The 26,750-nt window shown below is 38.8% G+C and overlaps 1 protein-coding gene across 1 annotated transcript in view; it reads right to left on the bottom strand.

The window, feature by feature from the left end:
- The window catches only part of Ptchd4 (patched domain containing 4), a 191,855-nt gene extending 170,874 nt beyond the window's left edge, over window positions 1-20,981 (bottom strand). The window contains exons 1-2 of the mRNA XM_074081984.1: window positions 20,839-20,981; window positions 19,891-20,476 (exon numbers count right to left, since the gene is read on the bottom strand). Coding sequence (XP_073938085.1) covers window positions 19,891-20,439 — 549 coding nt within the window. The 5' untranslated portion in view covers window positions 20,440-20,476; window positions 20,839-20,981. The remainder of the gene's footprint in view (window positions 1-19,890; window positions 20,477-20,838) is intronic.
- Between the last annotated feature and the right edge of the window lie 5,769 nt (window positions 20,982-26,750).

The following is a 26,750-nucleotide window of genomic DNA, read 5'->3' as shown; positions in this document are numbered from 1 at the left end:
ACCCCTATATGATGCTATATGGAGATGGGACCTTTGGGAGGAGGTTAGGCTAAGGGTGGAGCCCGATGTACAAACCATGAAGAAAAAGTCTACAAACCAGGAAGTGGGTCTTGTTCAGATATTGATTCTGTCTTCAGTGCCTTGATCTTGGGCCTCCCAACTCTCTTTATTTTTGTTGAAGCAGCCTAGAGTGACTAAGACAGGAGTATACATAGGTAGTAGCACACATATGGAACCCGTCATTTATAAAGAAGAATATTATATGATTATATGTAAAATGGGTATTCTGGTAAGAATGGTATTTTCAAGACATTAGCAGTTCTAAGATTACTAGATACTTAAAAGTGCTAATAAACTACTATGGAACACTGTTATGGAAGTCAAGCTTTGTAGGGAATTTAAGGCACCCTTCAAAGCAATGCAAAACAGCTAAGATGAGCTTAGAAAAAGTACTGGGACAATTTGGACTACATTGGATTATGCAATAAATATCCAAGTGTGAGACTAGAAAGTATAATGAGAAATATTTATCAACAAGCAGTCGATCAAATGTCATCTATTTTCTACAAACTGCAATTGAGCAGATGGTTCCCCATTTCCATGCTTACCTTCTGATTTCTGCAAAAAATGTTTTTTTTAAGAAAGGTCAAAATATTTGAAATATTTGAAATATTTCAATATTTCAAGAATAAGAAAGGTCAAAATATTTGAAATATTTGAAAAATGAACTATATGCTTGAGTGACACAAGTATGACAATATATAAAATGTATATAAAGGCTTTTTTCTTAGCTGAGCTTTATGTGATTCTCCCAGGGCAACCCATCTTCCCCATGTTACCAAAATGGAGGAAAATCAAGTTAGCAAGTAGCATTCTTTTTAGGGCTTCTCTTAAAGCTGTGAAGGGTGCCTTTCCATGCTTAGTGTGATTTAGTGTGCCTTTCCATGCTTAGTGCCAGTGACTAGGTTTTGCAATATTACCTTGAGGATTTAGCATCTCAGCTCGACGTTTCTGACTCTCCAAAATAAGGAAGATGAATTATTTAACATCCAGAAAGAACCAGCTGTGCTTTCTCCTACATGCTGAGCTTCCCCTTCCAACAGGATTTACAATTGAAACAGGCTTCCAATCTAAATAGGGCTACAATTTTGACAAGCTAACAACCCTACAGAGCTTTTCTCAGTGGAGAAGTGATACTAGTGAGCATTTCTTAGTGGCCTTCACTGGGCATCCTAGAAATTCTACAGAGATTAGTGTCCAGCCTCCTGCCAAGTGGACTCAATATTCTTGACATGGAAGGCACACACTCTGAGATAGCTGATGCAGATAACTGATAGCATGCAGTATGAGGGATTCAGATTACATGCATAGGTATTTTTTCTGATGACCCATGTTTCAGAAGGATGAGAGAAATCTGAGAGAACCAGTTACCAGAGAACATTTGGTAATGTCTGAAGAATTGTTTGTTATTACTTTCCAGGACTGGGGGAAGAAGAGAAACACTAGCAGCATCTAATCCACAGAGGCCAGGGGTGCTGTTAAACATCTTACAGAAACAGGACAGTACCCATCACAAATAATTACCTGGCTCCAAATATCAACAGTACCAAGGTTAAAGAACTCTGACCTAGAGAGTGTGTATGGTTTTTGAGTCCCCTTAAATGACAGCATACTTAAGGGTTATAATGAACTATTTCAATTAGACTTTCTATGTCTCTAACTAGCCTACCTAACCCAGTACTAAGAAATAGCATCATTCTCCTATTTATTTACTGTCCATGAAATTGCTGATTTACCATCTAGTGAGAATTCTCTGAAGACAGTTATGTTGTTTGTCCAAAGTGCTTTCCCTGCATTTCTCCATCTTGATTCCAACCCTTGTTTTTGGAACAAGCTCAAATTCTACTTCATCCTAATAGCCTCAGTAATAATAAAGGTGATCCATCATTCCTATAAACTTCTCTCTATAGCAGTAGATGGTATAGCAATGTCTGCATCCCTCATCGGGTGTTTATTACCCTGTACACTCACTGTATATATGTGACATGTCAATTAAGTTGTAAATTCATTGCTGGTTGGGATGCTATTGGTCTGGAAACACATAACCCATTATGATCTTGCACACAGTAAGGACTCCATAAATGTTTATTTGCTATATCTTCAAATATTCTGGGATACAGCTGCCAGTTTTCCCAAGTCTAAATTTGCGGCAGAAAGACACCATTGTAAAACTACAACAACTACATTCTTGTTTACTATGGTTGCTATTCTACAAAGACAATGTGTGGACTTTGATATCTGGCCTTCATAAAAATGAGGTGCCAGCATGACTTATTAGAATAAGAAGAATTATTTAGGGTCATTCTATATTGCTAATAGAAAAAGGAACAATACAATATCATAATAAAGAGAAATAGTTTTATAATAGAGAAGTGTCATGTTATTAGTCAGGTTTATTAGGGCTGTGGAGGTATATCCCAAGAAAAGTGGCAGAAATTCAATCAATTAAATGAGGTACACATAAATTTAAGTTAATAAAACTGACTAAATTGCTTATGGAAAAAATGCTATGGGGAATATACTTGTATTAGTTCTGGAGGAGGAGGAATTTGATGATCTAGTGAATCCTTTTCCACTTTTAATCTTGAGTTTCCTATGAAAACTGTGAGGGATAACTTTAGAAATATGAACAACCAAATTAAAAACTGAGAGACCTAATGACTGGTGCGTATAGTAATGAAGAATGTAGACACTGCAGTAAGAATACTGGTTCCATCCAATTTGAGAGGGCCTTATCAAATTATTTAACTATCTATACCTCAGCTTCCTCATTGTTAAAAGCTGGGATAATATAAAACAGTGTTCTCACTTCTGCTTGTGGCAACCAAATGAGTCACTGCATGCTATCTGGAGGAGTGCCTGATCCAAATGACCTGGAGTATGGGTCCACATGAGCACACAGTGCTATACATGGTTCAACTGCTCACACAGAGGCACATCAGACATGACTTGATCTATCACTGCCTTCAATATACATAAAGACGAGATTTCCCATCCTGCAGGCATGCTATGTCTGCCTTAAAGGACACACATCAGCAACAACCAAACAGTGAACTGAATTACTGAGGTATGTAAAATAAAACAAAAGTGTAGACATAGGACATTCAGATAACAATGTCTAGATTTTCTACCCAGGATCACAGCAAAAGAAAAGACAGAGATTTCTCATATATCTTTTCCCCTAACATATGCATAACCTACTTTATTATCAGTACCTCTCTCCAGAGTGGTGCTTGTTACAGCTGATAAACCTATAATTGATGCATCATTATCACCCCTGAATTCTATTTTTAATTAAATTTTATATTACAAATAATTTTTCTGCCCTTAATCAATTGGGAGTAATTTGCTGACCTTGATTGCCCTGTCCTTCCTATCACTTTAGTGTGTTTTTTTCTTTTCCTTTTATTAATGCACATTAATTATACAAAATGGTTTCTTTTATCCATCATATTCCAGAAAGATTTAATGTGACCTTTTGTTAGAGATATAAAAATGACTCATTTGTTTAATAGGAATAAAAATGCTGTTTTGCCATTCAAGTGGGCCTAAGTGAGAAATGTTTACTAAACCAGATAATAACCAAAGGAAAAGTGGAAATTAACTCCTTATTTGTAGTCCTTATTAAAAATACTCAACATCTTAGCTGTGGCTGCTTCATGCTCTGACCGTCTTTGCTGTGCATACTTCATGATTTATAAAAGATGTCTTGTACTTGTATACATGCTTCATTTCTGCTGATTAAATAATCCCACCATCATCTTAACAGTAGTACACACTACAGAAGAAAAACCAGAGGTTGGATGATTTTTGGGGTCATGGAAAGTTCCACTATCCAACAATCTTCCAGCCAGGTCCTGTGGATGATTAATAACTCCCATGTTTTTTCATCTTCATATTACTTGGTCCATACCCATAAAATTTTCCTGCTCTCTATTCATTTTTAAGTCTACAGCATTATTGGTATTTTATGCTGACTTCATAACCTTCAGAGTATAACTGATTATAGCAAAACATTTCCCTGCTTACAGACAGCAGCTTTCCATTGACCTCAATTGTAAGGAATACATTTTGAAAGGAAAATATTTGTTATCAATTGAAGTAAACATCATTCAAAGAGTCCCCCACCAACAATGCTCTTTTTAAAAAGAATTTTTTTTATTATAGAGCTCTTAGGAAAGCTGAGTTTGATAAAACACCAATTGTGGATTATTCAGAGTTCTGGATCATTTTGGATTAACCTCTAAGATTCAAATTTTCAGGTTGTACTACTAACTTCCTATTTACTTGTTTTCCTTCCTTATTAGATTGTAGATTTCTGGACAAAAGGGGTTGTAATATATAATATGTCTATGACATATTATCTGAAACATCGCTAGCATGGAATGGATCCCTATTGAGAAAAGCTGTTTATCTAGTAAGACAAATGCAGGAAGATTTGCTGTCTGTAGAAATAGCACATGTGTTTAAGACTCAACATCCTGAACTTCAAAGTTCAGTGTTTCAGGTGCTAAAAGCGAAAAGGATAAGAGGTCAAGAATGTGTTAAGAGATTTTTTAGGCAGAAAGGAGAAATCTGAGAACATTTACAAAGTCACAAGAGGACAATTCAAAAAAGACAGGCACCATTTGAAAGAAATGGAGGAATCTAGAGATTGCTGTGTTCGGTGAAGAAAGCCAGAAGATAAGTAGCCCATGTTTTCTCTTATATGTGGAATTTGGAAGAAAAAAAGTAGGCATGAAAGTTTAAATGGGGAATAGTAGGGATGTAGAAAGGGAAAAGAAGGAATAGTGAGAGAGGATAATGTGGGGAGGTGAATATCATCAAAGTACATTATATGCATACATGGAAATGTCCTAATTAAACCTATTATTTGTACAATTCTCATATGCTAATAAAAAGATAAGCATGATCAGTATTTTCTTTCTTTACTGGAGAAAAAATAAATATACATACCTCATTTAAAATAGATATGAACAATAAATTTCTTCTATAGCGACATTAAATAATGACTAGGCTTCTCAAGAATTTTATATAGTACAAAGTTTGCTAATGTGTTGATTAGATAATCTTCCAAAAATCTCCTTCAGTAAAGTGTTGTGAAACTATATGCATGAAATATGTTGTAGTTATGTGAAACTCCATTAAAGTAGTCACAATTATTTAACATTTTCATAGCAGTAAGTAGAATAGGGTTTATTCCTTATTTTTATATGGTTCTGCACCATATAAGGCAGGTATGTATTCAATTTTGTAAAATGTTTTAAACTATGCAATGTAAAGGTGGTTTGGGACACCTTGGAGTTCCTTCTATAATATAACTTGCAGTTATCAGTGGCCAGTGATGCACACTACATGGCTTATATTGACTGGGAAAACATTCTCTTGCCCCATGTATCAAGTGATTTATAATTGCCATTTAAAAATAGAAAGAGAAGGAGAATATGATTTGTGAAGGAACTGGGTAGATAATGGAGAAGCTCTCTAGTGATCCAAGAAGGGCACTTGGATTGTTATGGCTCCTATGTAATTTGGGACTATTTTAAACATTCATTACACTTTAGTGAACATACTTTTTCTTTAATTAGACATTGCGTTAATACTGTTTTAATAAGAGTTGGCTTGTCAACTGATCCAGAAAAGCCACGATCCACTTAAGAATGAATTAGAGATCTCAAGCTTGCTAAAACCAGTAGACATAGCTAGAAAAGATTTACTATTTTCACAGGTAAAGAGACAAAAGATATGCAATTTGATTGAAGATTTTCAACTAAGACTTGTTTAAGCTAAGACTCGGATTTAAAAATTCTTTAACATCATGCTTTGATACTCAAAACGTGACAGTTAAAAGCCAAAGAGTTAATTCGCCAGGTCTTCTGTTCTTTGGACACATCTTTCTTTATCTCCTATTACATGCTTATTAAAAGTACGGACAGGATAGCATTAATGGATTGGCTTCAAAGTAGCCAACAGTGCTCATCTCAGGTCGAGTATGAATTTAGGTTATCTTGATGAAAATCAGGGAGCTAATAGCTATTTAATACAAATTGAAGGTCTATTTCAAGTCTAAGTATTCTTCTTTGAGCTATCAATATTTATTATATTTGGCTCTGTTACCATAACAATAAATGTTTACACTATGCCTACAGTTTTTTTATTAATAACCACACAGAAATGTATTAAATGAGGGAGTCCTTTAAATTGTCAAAGGATGTATTTTCTCAATGATGAGCAATTAAGGACATCTTTGGAGCACAGGAAATTGATTAAGATCTCATATTTCTGAGAAGTCAATTACAGATTAGGAAAACACAAAAGAGGATAAAGTTGTTTCACTTAAGTCGTAAGTTCCTATGGAGACAGTCCACCTGGACGGAAAAATAGACCTGTGGTAATTAGTGTCTAGGCATTTATTCTCTCATGTGAGACCCCAAACTGGACATGCAGCTGAGTTCCTGGAGAAAGTAGTATGGGTTTTGACTTAAAGCTTTTCTTTATTCTCTCACCTTGTCTGCAAAAGAGCTGGGTAGGACAAGGTATCTTTTTTGGGTCTAAGATTTCCAGCATTTCTTGGTTTGGCTGTCCACTGGAATCATTTAAGAAGCTTGAAAATAACTGTGGTTGGGTTTTTCTCCAAGATTCATATTTAATTGAGAGAGAGGCCCTGGCCACTGTGTAATTGGAAAGTTTTTGAAGTGTTTCTTTAGAGAATTACTGAGCTATACCAAGTGAAAAGCAGAAAAAAATTACTTCTTAATATGATAAGCCACAAGGTACTCTTGGAAGTTTAATTTTAGATGTGGTTCTTACAATTTATAGCATTATAGTCAGTTTATAAATAACTTAGATCCTTCTTATTTCTATCCAAGGTTTTTCTTGGGACACCTATTCCCCTGGAACCTGTTGACCTATATTTGTTTTTAACTTTCACAAATGGCTGCACTTACAAAAGCCACATTCAAATCATGTAAGAAAATGCTCTTTTTCTCCAACTTCTTATGCCTGCTAAGGACTGTAACAATCACCCCCCAAACACTGTCCCCAGTGTTTTCTAGTGATAATAGTAAATGAATAGCTGTGGAAATTATGTTCCACATATTTATTGAAACTTTTGTGCAAACTATAAAATGGTAGTTATGAATATGCCCATGAAACAATAAAAAAGGATCAAAAAAGGTACGCACTCTGTGATAACAATGTCTTTTATAATTAAAGACTGGATTTTAAAAAATAGAGTTGGTTAGTGGGTGGTGAATGGTTTTTCATTTGGTTTCCTCATCTTTCTACAGTTTGTTATGATTTTGAGTTTATATTGATATAAGAACTATAAAGTATAAGAAGCTACCAAGTCCTAGAAATTTTGAAAATCTGCAGTGCAGGGTTTAACGAAACAATTTTTTTTTTTTGCACAGAAAAAGGGATAAAGATGTTAGGTAATGCATTCAAAGTTCTACAAGTGAATGAAAAATTCAAACAGAGATTTATCTGTTTCTTACTTATTACCATCTTTATCTTAAAAAAATTAGAAGAGAAACCCAGTCATTAATCAGCTCCCCCATCTTAAATCATGAAGACACAGGACCCACTTCAATAAAAACATTTGTTTCCTTAGGATAAATGGATCAGATTGCTAACAAATGCTTGTACCTTTAATGCCAACAAAAAGCTGGCAGGACAGTAAGTGGAAGGAAAGGTGGAAAGTGAGGATCTGTTATCAATGTAGTTATTAATTAGCCAAGTATTTTTCTATCAGGAGGAAGATGAGTAAGATAACACCATTGTTGAAGTAACTTTTTAAGACAAGCTAACTCTAAAAATATAAAAACTGAAACTTTTTTTTAGGAAGCAGCACTCTGATAAGATATGATTAGCTAATAAAAGTGTCTAAAGTTTCACAGACTAGAAAGAATCTAGTTCCTAAAAACAACTCTCAAGGTAAAAATGACTGAAAAGAATGAAATGAAAATAAGTGTCGAGCTGCTAATGTTGGCTTTATGTGTTATTCCCTGAGAGAGGTGTGTGCTATCTAGGAAAGGAGGTCATTAAACGAGTTCAGACCTTGATCTTCTCTCATTCCCCTGGGGAGCTCCAGCAGGGCATCTGTCTCTAGGGGCACTTACTGGTATCCTACAGTCCCTGTCCTCCTGCCCTGATTTGCAGGCTCTGCCTCAACTACCCAAGTCTGTGCTGTGTGAAGACCAACACTTGTTTTCTGGGAAGAGAGAAATGGCAAGGTAAACTGTTCCCGTGAGGAATGGGGACTATGAGAAAGCTTCATATGGGACATTAGGATGGTATTCAGTATTTTCCACTTTTAGTGGAAAAGTATGGTAAATGTTGGATCAGACAAATCCAGGCAACCCAAATCAGCACTCAAGGAGAATCGTCTTCCTAAACAGACACCTTTACTGCATTTTACTGAGCCAATTATATGCAAGGCTCTTTTTAAGTTATGTGGAGAAGGCTACTGTGAACAAGGTATGATGTCTCTCCTTAACAGCTTCACAGCCTTGAAGGAAAGGAAGATATGCTCTAAATAGCACATATTGGTGCTGTTGTACAGGTGTTAGCTGCATACTTCATCTTTATTTTTAATGACATATTCCATACATGCAATCAGTATCCTGTTTTGTCTAGGGGTTCAGGTGTTTGGATTGCAAATTTTTCCTTCCTACAAATTTCACTTACTTGCACCCATCATATATTTATATTAATCGAGATTTTCTTTTTAGTGATTCTAATTTTTTTTTTTTAGCTAAAGCACAAAATAAAAAACATTTTGGCTAAGTTGTATCTTTATCCATTATACTCTCTTCAAACTAAAGCTTACTAAATGTAGTCTGGATTTCTTAAGACCAGAATGTATAAATGAGGTCATATTAAAAGTAATTGAAATTTCACTTGTTCACTTCTCCACTTGAGTAAGATGCTTCATGACACAAACTTTTGCCCACATTTCTGGGAGTCCTTAGCATATCTTATATGAATCTACAACTAAGCCTTTCTTGGTCTTCCTCTCCAGAAGACCCTGGAGGCCTAGTGACCCTCTGAAGTCTGCATTGAAATCCCCAGATGTGATTCTGTGAATTCTTATAGTGCTCGAGTTAGCAGGGCACATATTGAAAACCTACTTAAATGTGAATTACAAATAAGCAAAAAATGTAACATTTATTACAGTTATACTAATTTTTAGTTTGAAATTCAAATTTAATTAGTTGTCCTAGCTTTTTATTTGCCAAATCTGGCAAGATTCCAGGTGCCCAAGCCATGTTATGCTCTCTGCAGCCTTTCCTGAGCTGGAGCCACATAGAACAGTGCATGGGTGGAAAAGTGTCTCTCCTTACTTTTCTCAGGTGGTCTCTTGGTTTCTGAGTGCAGCTATGATGCTGGTACTTAATACATCTTAGGACCACTCATGGAAACAGTTTTCAATGTCTTTATGTAGCCATCTTTCTTTAGAGGTCAGCTATAACATAAAAGATGTTAGACTAACTAGAACAGGCTTTTGTCCTATGCCTTTACAACTTTTCTCAAGGGCTTGCCCTATAATCTTCTTGAAAGAAGAATGCTTACCCTATTAATTCATTAGGAACATACAGTTATATTTTAGCAGAGAATCACAACAAATTACAAGTAAGAGGGAGATTAAGAACTTAGAGATTCTCCATGGAAAAGATGGCTTTGGGGCCTCAGCTTTCCAGATTTTTGACAGTGTGAAAGACATTTTAACTCAAATGAACAGAATGAATGAAGGTAACAGAAAAGTTCAGTGTGTGTTTTCTTTGGTTTGTTGCAGCGTGTGATATAATGTGGTCTGAAACTACAAGTAAGTTTGGAGGCTTAGCCAAGAACAGCTCTCAGTGATCACAGTAAGGAGTTTTTAATGTTGTCTACTATGGAACGCTCTGGCACATGTTGGTTAGGGTAAATATAATCAAGAGATGCCTATGATCTAATTTTGGAGAATAGGCTGTGTGAGAAATTATAGAAAGAAAGCATAGAAATAAACAAAACAGGAAAGAAGTAATGAAGGCCAAAGGTAGAGACAGTGAGAATGAAGGGGAAAAGAAACTTGAATAGAGGGCATGAACATGGTCAAAGTGCACTTATATGCATGTATGTAAGTGTCATGATGGAATCCTTTAATATGTACAATTTAATACATGCCAATAGGAAGAAAGAAAGAAAGAAGGAAGGAAGGAAGGAAGGAAGGAAGAAATAAAGAAAGGAAAGAAAGAGAAAGAGGAGTCTCACTAACTTTTTTGCTTGGACTGGCCTCAAACCATGAAAACAAGACTCTGATCTTCAACCTTGGTAATCCATTTATAACCACTAGAGGAGATTTTAAAGTCACATACTCTGGTCACTCACAGGTTAATAACATCAGAATCTCAGGAGATGGAACCCAAGCATCAGTATTTTTAAAGTTCTGTAAATGTCCCCTACATTCAGCCATGACTGAGCACTGTTAAATAGTGGATCTCACATTTCAGCAGGAATCATAGTCACCTGAAGGGCTTGCTGAGTTCCACCCCAAGAGTTTCAGCAGATTCAGAAAGTGGTCTGGAAATGTAGATTCTGACAGGTAATGTTGATGCTGCTGCAAGGTGTACACTTAGAGAATTCTTACAGTAGAATGGTCAGGTCTGGTAATCAATTACATATTATTATGTATATAATTTGACCAGGTGGAAGTGGGAGAAGCAAGAGTCAATCTTAGATGGTTGAGTTCCTGAGCCTGAGTAAAAGGCAGAATGGAGATACCATTTACAAGAGTTATAGACATGGAAGAAAATAGCAGCTGTTTGGCTGAAGGGGAATATTGAGAGAATAGACAATGAAAAAACTTTTATGGTGAAAAAAATATGAGAAAAAGGGAAGTGAGCCAGTAAGTTGCAGAGAACAGAGAAGTAGAAGAACCATAACATCCCAGAAGTCAAGAGTGGATAAAGTAAGGCTGTTTCCATTGAGAAAATCACAAAAGTACAAGATACTTCCAGACCCAGTGTAAACAAGTCCGAGGTCTGACTCTTTCCTTTTGCACTCTTTCCTGTTCTTAGAAGTCACATCCAGAATGATAGCCCTATAGGCAGCCCAGCATAGCAGTGCAAAGAGCACAGATAGCTAAGCCCACCTCATTGCCCTTACAGGGAAACGGTGAGGGCTTCAATTAGAACGAAATTTTCAGCTTTTGGACCATGAGTTCACAAATTGTCAAGGCACAAGTCCTGGATAAAAGAAACACGTCAGCGCTCAATGAGTTTCCCACCATGCTTGTGAAGAATGTATAACAAAGCCAACATATGAACCCATATGCATCCTACTCAGATTGTGCTTCTCGGAACAGAAACATCACTGCAGAGCTTGGTAGACATGCAGAATGTCTACCCACTCCTCACCTATTGGAAATAGATTCTGCATTTTAAACAGGATGCCCAAGTGGCAAAGTTTTAGAAGCATTGCTATACCATTATTAACTAATTTGACACACTCAATACTAAGAGGTATGGGTTACTATGAGGGAACCCAGTTACAAAAACGTTTAGGCATGTACCCAAATTCACAGAGGGCAGAATTAAGATATAAATCTAGGCAATCTGGAATCATAAGCACTGATCTAACTTACGTTATATAAACTGATGCTCAAGAAAAAAATTTTTTTGAGAGGGAATACTGGGGTTTGAATTCAGGGCCTCACACTTGGGCCATGCCCCAGTTCTTTTTGCTTTAGTTAATTTTCAGATAGGGTCTCGTGCTTTTTGCCTGAGGCAGCCTCTGATCATGATCTTCTTTCTACCTATGCTTCCTGCATAGCTGGGATTACAGATGTTTAACATTACATCCATTCTATTTGTTGAGATGGGGTTTCACTAACTTTTTTCCCATGCTGGTCTCAAATCATGATCCTACAGATCTCTACCTGCCAGGTAGCTAGGATGACAAGTGTGCACCAGGCTGCCCCTGGGAAATTCTTAACATGGTTCTTAGTGCTCTCATCCTGCCAGTCTTCAGCTTCCTCCATAATGATTTTTGTCATTGTTTGTAAAGCACCAAGTCCTCTCCATCAAAGTCGTCTGTACCATCAAATGTATCCTTTCATGTCAACTCTCTCTCAGCCTTCAGAGCTCAACTCACAGTCACTTTCTCAATAAAGTAGTTATTAATATCACAAGACTTGATATCTACTCTCTTGGTATTGTGTATTTTTCATCCATGGTAATCAGAAACTCTGGATTTTATGTGTAATTTTTGTCTCTTTGTAAGATCAGACTCAAGCTCCTGGTTGGGGAGAGGTGCAAGGATCAGACCCGTTTTATTTTTCAATGAATCTCTAGTGACCAACACAGTACCTGACCCAGAGAAGACACAATAAATAGTTCCTTAAATGAATGTGCATACGAACTGCTTTGAATTGTATCCACACAATGTTAAGTAGTGTGACCTGTGCTGACAATCAGAACTGAACATTCCTTTTCTCCAAGTAATTAAGAGACATTATCATTCAAAGGAAGGCATAAACTTTGAGCTAAGTCCTAAACATCCAGTCAAACCTGCATCTGTTATGAACACCCGGATCTATTTTTGGAATCTCCTGAAGATAAGAGAACCCTTTAAGTACATGTCTGGTTTCCCAGAATCCACAGACTATATAGTCTTCCAATGGTATCCATAAAGGATTGGTTCCCAAACCTCCTGTCAATACCAAAATCCACAGGTGCTCAAGACCTTACATAAAATGCCATAGTGTTTCTATATACTCTACACCCATCCTCCTGAATACTCTAAGTCATCTCTAGTGTTTATAATATCTGATACAATGCAAATGCTTGTTATATGTAAACAGGTGCTTTACTGCTGTGTTTAGTGAATAATGGGAAGAAAAAGATGCAGTTGTTTTCCTCTAGTATTTTCCATCCATGGTTAGTTGAATCCATAGTTGCAGAACCCTGTGGACACAGAGGGCCAACCTCACTCTGCTTACAGCTTTTGAGACAGCAGGGGAAAGTTAAAGCGTCCCTGGTGAGTCTCTCCACGCTGGGATGGTAGTTGCAGACAGGAAACATTGACTGCTCCGATACAAATCCTGAACCTAAAACATAGTCCATTCATTTCTGAATGCTGCTCATTAGGTACCTTTCAGACACCCTGAATTCCTCGGGATGACAAGAATGAGCCTTGATTTCAATGAACAACTCTGCCATAATAATCCTGTCTGAAAAAAGCATGGGTTACAATGATACTTTAAAGGTACACTCCACTGTAATTTTGTGCTTCACCTCCCCCTCCCCACACCCAATATTCTTGCTCCTATGAATAGTTCCTGTACCTTGTGTTCACAGATTATATTAACATAATTGAGCTAACTGGGGCTTTAGTGCTGTTACTGTTGTGAAATAACTGCAAAGGAGCCTGAGAAAAATGCCTTTTTTTTTCTTAAAGAGATAGATTTAATTTCACCATTTTTGGAAAACATTAAAAGAAGTAATGAGCTTTAAGTTTTCCCAGGTAACAAGCTCAACTATAGCTGACGGAGATGAGGGATCTTCCATGTACAATAGCCCCTTTAATGTTTTGCCACATATCTCAAAGGTAAGAGGCTCTATTACCCTATTTTCTTACGGTATTTTTGATCTGAAACAACACATGCTACTTTAAACTCAAGTCATGAATTAGGACTACTGATACCCACCTTGCATCTAATATCCAAGCTGCTCAATGTCTAATGTGTAGATGAATCATCGGGGAGCTTGTTCAAATGCACATTCTGGTTAATAGGTTTGAGTTATGGCCTGGCAAGTTTTATTTTCTAACAAGTTGCTAGCTGACACTGATGCTACTGGTCCACACACAACACATTGAGGAGGAAGGTTTGGGAAAACAAAAAGGAAATTAGTTTTGTGGCTGAGAGTGCAATTTGACATGCTCTTGAGTTAAGTCAGAAGCCTTGCTTAACTGTTTCTATGTGCTAGGGCTCTTATGGATCCAACCCTGTTTACCAGTCCAGAAGCAGAAATAATTCAGAGAAATGAGTCACTCATATGTTTCTGTTCTCAGGAGGGGCTGGGAGGCTTTTGACTAAGTTAGGAAAGAAATCAAAGTGCTGTGCAACCCAGAGTTGTCTTGAGCCAATCTAGAAACTTAGCATTTCCAGCTTTCTTCTGTAAAAATATTTCTACTGGGCATATGCAGATGTCTGGACATATGTGAGCATATATTCTGGTCAACTCTAAAACTGAATCAAGACAATGTGATTCAATCATGGCCTGATGGTCAACAGATTAAAATCTAAAATTTTATTGTTTTGCACATGCAATGTATTTTGAAAAGCAATACAGAAAGATTGCTTCTGCTAGAATAATTTTTAAAGTAAGAAAAAAATATTACAATGAATTATTGCTTCAGGTGGCAGGAGAGGTAAAGGAGGGGGTTGAGGAAGAGGTTGTCCCTTCATGTCATTCCACCATTTGTAGGTATCTCATTGGATTCTGCTCCCCAACTCTACACCAAGTCCTTGGTAACCCTGAACCCTTGAGGAAACCATCATCAGATCAGCTGAGGGTAAGGAAATGGAAAGAACTTAGGGAATCATTTCTGTTCCTTTTAGTTTTTTAAACCATCCTTTAATCCTTGAATTCTAAACACAGAAGGAAGCATACATAACTACTTATGAAAATTATTTAATTTGGTTTTAAGTAGGTTTTGCTGAGGTCAATGGGCAAGTGCTAGGCCCCAATATCAAGGGAGTTTTAGAGAGTTTAATGAACAAATGAATCCTGGTATGGTGCACAGGATATAAGTGTGCAATAATTTAATTAGGACACTATAATTAGTGTTTTTAATAGCATCTTTCAAATCCAGTGCAGTTACACTGTGATGATCCTTACCACATGGTGGAATGTTACATAACAGTGATAGAAGTGCATTGGTTCACAAGCATTCCTCAATTTCCTGCCTGGCTCTGTCATTTTACAAGCTGAAGAGGCTGGCATACACATTGGTGATGAGACTTGTCTAATGTTAGAGAACAAGTCTTTAGAGAATTGTGGTTAAAACCCAGATCTTCTATTTCTCAATTTAAAGTGCACTGGACTATCCCATGCTATCTCATCAATTATTTTTTCCTAATAACAATTCAAACCAGAAATGCCCAAACTTGCTTGGTCCACATTGCAGGTTTCTAACTTTTAGCTGAGTCTTATCCAGTTGGTTCTGAGTTGATGGTAAATGATACTAAATGTAGAATCATTTGTCAGTGAGGAATATGCTAACTCTTGGTGGCAGGTGCTGTTAGGCAAATGGCATGAGTTTGCCCAGAGTGGAAATTTCACTGTGGCATCATATGAACCTGTCACTCTGAGTGACCAAGGGGAAAGGTATGAAATATCAGTAGTGGCCTATTAACATTGATTTGAGATATATTTTGAAATCATATAGACCAGTATATACTATCTTGGGAACCTCATGGAAGTCACTTAAGCATCTTGGTCTTCAGCTACAAAATGTGAATGAAAATATTCCACTGGTCATAAACATTTAAAAATCAAATGGCACACTATGTGTAAAATACACAGAACCACTTAGGCCACAAACTGAACATTCAATGAGGTCACAGTGTTTCCCCCTATTACGAGGTACAATCAGAAAGATAAGCTTAATTTTCACATGAAACACCTTTGTGGTATGAGTAAATCCTAAACAAAGTAACAAAAAGAAATTGAAAAAAAGTGAAACTTAAATCAAAATATCAGAGCAGATCCCAAAATATACATCTTAAAAGGTGTTAGAATAAATTAAGGAAAGAGGTCTACAGAACAACTTCTCTTGGAAAATCTCTAAAAATAATGCTGGTCATCAGTTTTTTTGTGTGTGTTAGAAAAAATTGTCCTGCCATTGAGATTAGAACTAAATAATTAACTACAAATCTTCCCAACATGGAGGATGTGTTCAGAATGTACCAAAGACATATCTTCTATTAATAAATTCCCATATCTCAAATGTGGTAGACTGATGTACACACTGACAAACTATTTGTTCAGAGGTATGGTTACTAATGGAATTTAATGGGAAGGACAGGCTATTGAGAAATCAACTTGGCGTCATTCATTTCTCACTGTTTCCTGAGATGCTGAGCTCTAGACTTGCAATGAAATTCTTTTCCAAGGACCATATTTGTCTATCTACATCCATGTCCTTTTTACATGAAGAACTGGGGACATATGAGACTTATTTTCATGGTACTGGCCAGGTGGGAAAGCGAGGTCATGATGGACTACCTAAGAAGCAGGAAACTCGTACCTATAACCACCTGGGCTCCCTGAATGATAAAATAAAAACACTTATTGGTGTCCATAGTCATTCTTGCTTTCAGATCTTGAGTGCCAGCCTCATTTTAATGAAGAAACTAGTCTCAACAATATGTTAAGTATTTCCTTTAAATTTCAGTCTGGCCACATTCCATTATTTTATTATATATATTATATTTCATTACTTTATTATATATATATGTGTGTTACAGAAATTTGGATAATGTAGAGAATACCTGTAACATAAAAAAGCAAGCCTCAGAGGTTCAAAAAGTGATAATTTTGTGACATTGCAGAATAAAAACACACATTAATCAGTAAACTAATCAATGAGCATCTGTAATGACTACAGTGTACATAGAACTAGACAAGGTTGGAGCAGTACAGAAGGCGTAAGACAAGGGCAGATGGTAGAGTTCATATTACACTGGTGTAGAGATTTCAGATTTCGGCACATTTTCTATACAGCTTTTGGGCTCTTCTGTAGTATTCTAAGCTGACTGTTGCTTTCTTTTTAGTATCAGCGTGATCTAAGCCTCTGTGTGGATTTCCATAGAAAGCAACTTACTGTGGCCTTGCTTAAAGCAGTCTGTGTCACCTTGTCAAGATAATCATGTTTATCAGAAATTCTAAATCCTTCTGTCTCAGGTCTACTTGGGTGTCTTAAGGATATTTGGAAGATGACCTTCTGATTGTCATAACTCAGGTTTTTGGCCACTTCTCTCTATCAGTCAGTGTGTACATATCTTCAAACTATCTCCCAGTAAGGACCGGCTGCTCTATCATGCTAAGTGATTGTCAATTCCTGCTCCCATTATCCAGCCACTGCTACTTATTCTGCTGTTTCCCTCAACCCCTAATTCCTGACCACCAATAGAATATTACAGCACTAAAATTTTCCATATTGGACAGAGGTGGGAACAATAGTGACCCATGTATGTTAGAGGAAGCTAAAAAATGTGTATATTAAATTTCCCTCACATCCCACACACTAGTAGTTATCAAACTTTAGCATGCATTATCATCATAGAGACCCAGTTTGAAAACAACTGCCACACATGAACTAAAATATTTTCCAAACAACACAAAAGGTCATCTCACTTAGCTCTGTGCTCAGGAGTTCTGATCTTGAGAGCCCTTGGAATCCCAGTGACAGAATTCTAGGTTTCCACAGTATTTTTGAAATGATAGTTTATACTGAATAAGTGTGTGTCAGATTATGTCTGTACCTGAGACGACCCATTGATCTCAAAGGACTCATTTACCCTAACATAGCTTAAGGACCCCCACTGAGGCTATGCAGTCAGGGTCAAACCAACATATCCGAGGAAATGTTGATATTAGAATATAACAGAATAAAGGCTTTAGCCCATCTTTTATATTTGTTTGTTTTATGGTTAATAGACTAATTCTACTAGCTACTACCTTAATCTTTGTAATCAATTACTCCATTTCTTTGTGATTACATTCTGACTCCTAGCAAGATGTATATCAACAACTAATCAAAAGTTTAGCTGGATCTCCTAATTGTAAGCCTAGCATGGTGTAGACTCAGTGGTACACCCAAAGATGGCAGAGCCCCTGCTTGCAAGTAACTCTGGGTGGGTGAGGAGGCTGACATCTAATACTTTGAACCCCATGAAAATAAAAACCCTGCTTTTCTTGGCCTAATATCTGTTTCATGTTCTTAGAGAGCCCATAGTAAATCATATGAGGATAACCAATGATTATGAAATGAGTAAAATGAGTATCTCAGGGGTTTGAACTATAACCATCAAAATGATATTGCTAGATAAACAAAATATTCACAGTAGCTAATTAGACAAAGCTCTTTCACCTGGAGAGTATTGCTGGCAAAGGCAGGTGAGACCCAATTAATAATGTATATCAATGAACTACAAACTTGACTCCATAGAGGAAGCAAACTGAAGTGTAAATATGACATGGTTTTGGTCTTTCTTTCCAGGTGATTGGCATGGACCAGAACTCAGTTAAAGGACTATATAAACTAACAAGACTACCTCTCCACCACAACCTTTCTTTAGCAAGCAATAATGATGATGGCAAAGGATTCAAGAAATGAGCAGCATGGTACCCAACCACACATACCTATCATGCTCCCATCAGTATGTATGAAGCAGGCAAGTCCTAGATTGAAAGCTGATGCAACATCTGCCTAGTTTCATTAAATTTCAAGGGGCTTGCTCACTTTTGTAAAGCTGAGACCCTTATTAGCCTCAGGATCCACTCAAGCAAGGATGCCATGTTAAAAAAGGAGGCAGGTTACGAGGTTTTCTGAGGAACCTGCAGTTTCTTAAGTGTATCAAATGCTCCTCTAATTTGGGGAAGAAAAAGGTTTTTATTTTCTCAAAAATCCTGAGAAAAAAATTTTAATTTTGTACAGAAGCTGATTATATGAAATGAATAATTAGGCAGTTAGTGAATTTCTATATCACTAAATGATACAGACTGATCATTTATTGAAGCTGGGGTTCTTCCTATCCCATTAGCTCTGTGGGAGCACACATACATTCTTACACACGTGAGAAGAAAGAACATTTCTTCTTGTTGGGAAACACTTGTCTTGGGAGTTCTTGGTTGTACAGCTTCTGAGCATGCACCAGGTTGAGCATACAAATGGTGCATTGACTCTTTGAAAGTCACATTTGTCCTGAAACTTCAGTCACCTGGAGACTGCATGCCTCATTGCCTGCACCAGTTCAATCCTGACAGTGTAGAATGGGTTTAAAAATCTCATTTGAGTGACAAAATTTGAACCGAGTGTCCAAACAGAGTGATATATTTAATGCAGAAATGATCATTCCTTATAATTTTGCTGATTGTGAGATTATTTTTCTTTCCTTTTGTTATTGGGCTGTTATAATCCTGCTTTGGTTTGAATTTTTTGTGGGAAAGGAAGATGGCAGGACTAAGTAAACTAATGTGCCAGTTAGTTACACATTCCTATTTTTATACATAGAAAAATTCTGCTTCTTTTGCTATGCAAGTGCAGACACACATAATTCCTAGAATCACTACTACATTCAAATCCCACAGGCACACACTCACAGGGCACCAATCTACAAACTCCCTACATGTCAAAATCAAGCCTGGCTGGAGATGGAAATAGGTGGATGTGTAATCAGTAATAAGAAATACATTGAGCCCCAATAATGAAAAGAAATCCCCCAATTGTTCAGGAGTCCCCCTCCCCCGTCCATTCGCTGATTTATTAACCCTGAACAAAGATGTAATTGCAGGGTCTCAGAAACTTTTTTGTTTTCTTTTTTTTTTTTTTTTTTTCATTTTTTTTGGCATTTGTTTGATTTGGCTTTGAATTTCTTAATATCTAGTCGTACCATTCATTGCCTGTTTTCTTCACTCAGTTGCCCATTTTCCCCCCCAGAAATGAAAGAAGCATCAGCTTCTGAGTGTTAAGGATGAGACCTGCATTTTCTTTGCTTGTTTAGGGCAAGAAATGAAATGCTGCCTCTTTTATTGGCAGAAGCATGCAGGAGGAGCATACCTTTAATTTAGTGTTGGGATACCTCACTTGCACCCTGGCTGTTGTCTTATTGGAGACGGCAGCCTGCCTGAGATCCTCTAGCACTGAAATAATATCATCCAGCACGCATTTCTTATCCTGATTTCTCAACACACACAGATGGGAAAAAGTATAATTATAGCCCTTGTGGTTCACCTTCATTTCCAGCACGGCTCGGTGGGTCTGCAGGATCCCCTCAGCCTGGAGCAAAATATTGTCCCCGGGTGGGGAGAGGAAGATCACCCTGCCATACCTCCCAGGGGTGTGTAAGTCCGAATACAGCTGGCTTTTGGACTGGTCCAGGGGGAAAAGGCTGCTGGCCAGGCTGCGCTCGATCTTGGCCAGGCTGTGGCTGGGAGCGACCAGGCGCTCCAGGTCGCCCTCGGGCTGGAAGCGGTTGAGCGCGCTGAGGCCGAAGGTGATGGTCAGGACTGCGGGCACGGTGAGGAAAAAGACCGGGTGCCGGCTCACGCACAAGCCCAGCCTGTGGCAGAACGACTGGAGCCCTCTGTGAAGCACCTGCCGCAGCATCCTTCACCAGATCCAGCTCGCAGGCGCTCCCGGCCGTCTTAAAAAGCACATGTGACATGTGTAAGCGCCGGGCCACCCCGTTTTCCCCCCATCCCATCCAGCCCCTCGGGGTCGACCCCCCCTCTCCTCCTCCAGTCTCCTCCCCCCCGCACCCCGCGGCCGCCTCCCCACCCCGTCCTCCCCGCGTGCGCTCACCCCCCAACCGCTCCGCCTGGTCTTTCCCCCGCCCCACCTCCATGCGCTCCTACTACTCTTTCAAACACTGCAGCAAGTTGCAGCAAGGCGGGCAAATATCGCCGGCGCGCGTGGGGGCGGCGGGCGCTGCGCTGCGGGGCGCCGCGGGCCCACCCCGCCCCGGCCTCCCCGCTCCCCCGCCGCCTCCCGCGCGCTGCCTCTCACCGCATGAGCAGCGTCCCCTCGGTCAGCCCTTCATCTCCGTGCTGCAGTCCCCCGGCCTCCCTCGCTGGAGGGGGTTCTGTGCCGAGCGTCCCACAGATGTGGATTTCCTCTGTCCTGATGGGGTTCGGAGCTTAACTGGAACCATGTGCCTTGGTGTTGTAAGAAGCAGACATGTGCCCCATGGCGCGGGGAGGAGGGAGAAGAGAAGGGCGGGAGTAGATGGGGCGCGGTGGGGGGTGTTTGGGGGGGGGTGAGCCTTTCTCTTTTTAAGATGCTGACAGTTATTTTTAGAGTTTTGTTTTCCCTCACTTCCCGGCTGGAATGAATGGGAGAGGAAATACTGGCCCATTGGAGCAGGGGCAATTAGAATCTAAGAAGGAGGGGGCGTGGAGGGAGAGAGCCCCAGGGCTCCGGGAGGCAGCTTTCTTGCTCTTCCACGTTCCCTGTGTCCTGGAATTCTGCATTTTGGCTAAAGAAAAGAGCAGAGAGGATGATGCTGCATTTTTAACATGCCACAGAGCATGCAAGGGATTTCCTTGCAACACCTTCCACGCGGTCATTTCACACACTAGTCGTCTGCTGCAGCGGAGAGCTGCCTGAGACCCCATTTATCCGTGGTGCATTGGAGCTGTCTGGATCCCTGTCTTGCTCTGGAGGTTGGAGAGGAGGCATTTGCCAATAGAAGTCTCCTGTGCCTTGTGTGTGTGGGGGGTGTGGGTGGGTGGGTGTGGTGTGGTGTGTTGAAAGTGAAGCTCTACAGGCAATGTGTGATTTCTCATCAAATACGACAGCCACATCTGTACTGAGAAAGTTCTTGATGCTGGTTTCAGCCCCCTTCCTTCATCCTCCTCCTCTCCGCGGACTGTTTCAAGCCATTTAGTTTAGGCTACCTATATTTTCTCTTGCGAGCAGAATTTGAAAAACCAACATAGAGTGGATCTCCTTCGTTGTATTCCCCCTCAGTGCCCAAAAGTATGAAGGTGAGGAACTCTCACAGATTAGATCAATTTCAAAACCTTTAATATGAATCACTGCATCTGTGTGTCTTTTCCTTTTAAACCTATTGGAGCATTCACAGGTTCAGAGTTGGGGGGATGGATAGGAAGATATCTTGAGGACAAATTCTAAAGTCTGATTGTGAACTGGAGACCTGATTTCTAAAGTTTCCTTTCTTTGGAGAATGATTTTATAGAGAAGATGCAGCTACAAGGGATGTTTTGTGCACACTTTCTTAATAAAAGTGAAAGGACAGAGTTTTCATTAGATGCTTAGAGAAATTTCCATCTATGCATGCAAACCAGCTAAAGCTGAGGAACTCTATCCTCTGAATAGATGTCTTTGCTGTGCTGTTGTTTTTTAGTGGATTTACTTCTTCAGTTAAGAAACCAATGAAACAGCAGAGTGTTCAGAAATGAGAATGATGCTATGGACGAGACTCTAAAGGATGGTGACATAAAAAGGACTAAAAGAAAATTTCCAGCTTTTTAAAATTGAAAGTAACCTTGGCGACCATTGGGTTTAAATTGCACTGAATTCAGGAATGGCATCTGTAATGTCCTTGATAGTTCTCCACGGGTTCTTGCCACAACACTCTCCGCTTCTGAGAACTCACCGATTTTTCTAGGAACTCCACCCTATTATCTTTTACTGCCTTCCTTGTGTTCAGCTGAACTCAGTGCATCTGCAGCATTCATAGACTCCCTTTCTCTCTCCTTCAGTGGGAAGTCTCCTTTGTATCCAACTGTCTGATTTTCATACCATTTCATATAATGTATTCCACTAGTGTCACATGATCAGAAAATTTTGGCTATACAACAAAGAGGAAATGCACCTATCACTCATTTTCTGCAGCCTCTTTATGCATTAAGTTTACTCAGACACAATCTTTACATGAAATTTTGTGAGAAATAGTCTTTTTGTGAATATACAGTAAGATTTTAGGAAAACACACCGTTGAATAAATTGGTGGATGCAATGGTTCTTTTATAACTATCTTAAGCTAAAGCTAAATATGAGTCTATATTTGATGCTCCTAACTCTGTTGTATTGCCACATAGATCATAATAGCTTCCCCTCCTTCTCCTTGCTTCTTTTTCAACAATGGAAAACCTAGCTCTAAGAGTGATTTTTAAATTACTTTTCAATAACAAAAATGTATTATTGTTATTATTTTGGTGGGACTGGAGTCTGAACTCAGAGTTTCGTGCTTGCAAAGCAGGTGCTTTAGCACTTGAGCCACACCTCCAATCCATTTTGTTTTGGTTATTTTGAAGGGAAGGTCTTGTGAACTCTTTGCCCCACTAGCCCTGAATCACAGTCCTCCTGATCTTGGCCTTCCTAGTGGCTAGGATTACAGATATGAGTTACCAGTGCCTGGCTTAAAACATATTAACTTTTAATTAGAAAATTTGTTTAAATGGAGGAAGATCATGGTTGCTTAATTTTGATACTGTGAAAAGCTAATGTTAAATACTATTAAGAATTCATTAAAAAGATACATTATGTGCTAAGAAGGGTTATTAATATTGTTAGCAGTATTTCAGATCAACCTACAGAAAGTTAATTTTCACTGAAACATTAGTAGATATGAATCACATAATAATTCTTGCAAATTCAATTTAAAATAAAGCAAAAAAGGAGAGCACATTTAGGGATCAATTAGTAGCAACACTATAATCCTTAGTGCTTAGTTCACACAGGATTCATCTTTTCTGATGTATCTTGGTCAATATCAAGACTTGGAAACAAGTTGGGATTTACCTTTTTTAGCAGATGGGATTCCAGAGAAACCTCTGCTTGGACCCAGAACAGTTTAGTTCTAGGCCAGTTCCACAATTCACGTCCTGGGTGTTTTGGGTGAGATACTGTCTGACCCATTTTCCTTATTTATCAGCTTTGATTACATAACCCACTTGTTCACCGTAATCATATCAATTTATCAAAACTCTGTAATTCTGCTGTATTAATTATTCTTGTAATACTAGCAATTGCAACAAACCTTCAAAACTCAGAGGTTCTAAGACAAAAGTCTTCATCTTGTCCAGGGTTAATGTCTGTTGTGGATATTCCTCAACAGCTGGTGGGGAAAGGTAGAACATAGAAACCTGGGTTCCATATTCATTCACATTTCCAAGGTCATTCCTGAGGTCATTTCCTAGTCAACCAGCTAAAAGAGGAAAAGAGCCCTAAAAAGCATGCCTGAAAGATTTTTATGGCTTGCTCTGTTTGTGGCATGCATTCTTTCTTCCTGCATTCCTCAGATTAGAACCTAATCTCTGGGGAGGTTTTATAATGCAGTTTGGCTGGGGGCCTAGGAAGAAGAGGAGATGAATTTGATGACTGGATGGCAATTTCTCTTACCTTCCTCCACCCCCATCACCATGCTCTTACTTTGTTTACTTCAAGTCCTTAAGGTGTGTTTAAGGCTAATATCCTATTCCCTTCTGTCATTTCACACAGAACTTGCTCAGCAACTGCTATCTCAAGCAATGCTGCATTGTGAACTTTAAGAAAATGCTCTTCGACCTCCTTTTGTGATGACTTTAAGGAGTTTGCCTAAAATTAGCCACACCTCAGGCCAGTTGTGTCCAAGAAGAGTACAACCGAGAGGTACAATTTTAGAGGCAGTATTGGGCTTCAGCATTTTTGATGTCTGCAGCTGCAGTTGGGCTAATTGATAAGGACATTTCTTATCTGACATAACAAGATGTCCCAGAGAATGGCAGTTATAAAGCTGGTTAATTCAGAGAACTAAGTGTGTCATTAAGAAATCCAAGTCTTTTCCTCCTTTTGATTTGCCCAGGCCCAGAGCCTGAGGTCTGTGCTGATGATCACTCTGCAGGCAACATGTCCAAGCAAATCCAGATCCCGAGAAAGAAGAAGCTGTTTTGGCCTGGCCTGCATATCTCTTTCTTTCCCAGAAGACTCCCAGTAGATTTCTTCATAAGTCTTACTTCCCATGTCCATGTCTAAATCAATCACTGGTGAAAGGAACGATAACATTGCAATTGGCTTAGGCCAATCTGGACTTACACTGGGGCTAGGAATGGGGACAGCCTCCTCCCTGAGCATACTGTCATGTATGAAGATTTCAGACAGTCAAGATTATAGTCCTGTCTTAACCATCAGTTGGGGTCTTGTCCTGCTTAACATCTTTGTCACCTTGGCCAAATCATTCCGTCAATATACTTTAGATGTACTCCTGCAAAGCCATGGCATTGAGCTAGGTAATTAGCTTCCTTCCAGCTGATTTTATGATATTCTGGGCATTGAGTTCATGGATTATTTGCTAGGTTTGCTGCATCTTCAGTGTGGACACTAGTTTCCTGCTCAAATCCCAACCTCTTTTTCCTGGTGACTCATGTATTTAAACAATATCAAAGGATTGGGAGTGGCCCAGCACACAAGAACACAAAGTTTGGCATTGGTCTAGAAAAAGATAGATAGAGGCTGGAAAAATACTTGGGATATTATGACCACCGAAGTATAACTAGGCTGAAGATTAAATATTGCCTGCCAAATTACAGTACAGTGCAGAGTCTTACTGGATCAGTGCACAAAGACAATACACTGTTTTGTACACTTTAGATTTTCAATTATTTAAATAAGCCTTTTCTAATATGGGAAGGAGACCATATTTTTAAAAGTATTTTAAATTTAGTTTTGTTTCTTATATTCTCAAATCTAAATGGAATACAAGTCAATCAGGTTGAGCCTGCAAAGTAACTGAAGGATTTTCTACAATTTACCTTTCCTTTTTTAATAAGAATTGTTTTTCATTTTCTGAAATTTACCTAAAAAGCTTTATTCAAATTACTGCAAACTATTTATTTTTTCTGGATGAATTTAGGAGTATAGTTTGCTCTTATTGTTTGTTACAAATTACCTGTTTTTTTCCAGTGAGTATGTACCTCTGGTCGGATCAGGGTTTTGGTTAGTCCACCAAAGTGGACTTTTGGTGGTTTTGCTGTGCCCAGAGAGAAACCTGCTCCCTAAGGATGAGTTGTTCAATTACCATGCACAGTTTGGGCTGTGAACAAGAATGTTCTTCCCTAGCAAAGCAGTTCTCCCACCAAAACCTGGCAAAATAATTTTATGAAGCTATTTCTTGAGCAGAAGTGGGCATTGCCTCAGTAGAGTTGGGTATTTATAATAACATCTTCAGATATCAACATTTGCATCACTATAAGGAAAACAGGAATAGAGCTAGTGCAGTGGCTCATGTCTGTAATCCTAGTTACTCAGGAGGTGGGGATCAGGAAGATCACAGTTCATGGCCAGCATGGGCAAAAGTTAGTGAGATTCTATTTGAGCAAACAAGCCTGGTGTGGTCGTGCACTTCTCTAATCTCAGCTATGTGAGAGGTGCTAGCAGGAGGATTGCCATCTGAGCTCGCACTGGGTAAAGAGCTAAAGACCCTATCTGAAAAATAACTAAAGCAACAGTGTCTGAGGGCATGGCTCAAGTGGTAGAGGGCCTGCCTAGCAAGCACAAGACCTTGAGTACTGGAAAAAAAAAAAAGGCAACAGTAGGACAACACAATACTTTCCAGCTGTAATACCTGGGACTCTGGTCCAGTAGGGTAGGGAAAAAGCATTGAAAAGGGGACCTGAAGAGAGAAGGTAGCCTAGAGGGTGTGGTCTAACCACTGATATGTCTAGAATAAAATTATGTACGTATTGTAAAAATCAGACCAGATTTTTCTTTCATTTCATTATCCTTTAACTTTTGCATAGACAATGCTATTGTTGCTTACACCTGGAGTGGAGTGGTCCCATTGCTCCTAGGACCCGCAACTGTGATTTCTGAGTAACTGACATGACTGCATATTACTGAAGAAAGTCGAGTGGAATTTCCTGACAATCTGGAGCTATAATATGAAAGAACCAGTTGCTGTACTCGTGATTATTACC

This window comes from Castor canadensis, chromosome 8, assembly GCF_047511655.1.
Source record: "Castor canadensis chromosome 8, mCasCan1.hap1v2, whole genome shotgun sequence".
Taxonomy (NCBI): Eukaryota; Metazoa; Chordata; class Mammalia; order Rodentia; family Castoridae; genus Castor; species Castor canadensis.
This window is presented reverse-complemented; position numbering and strand designations above follow the sequence as displayed.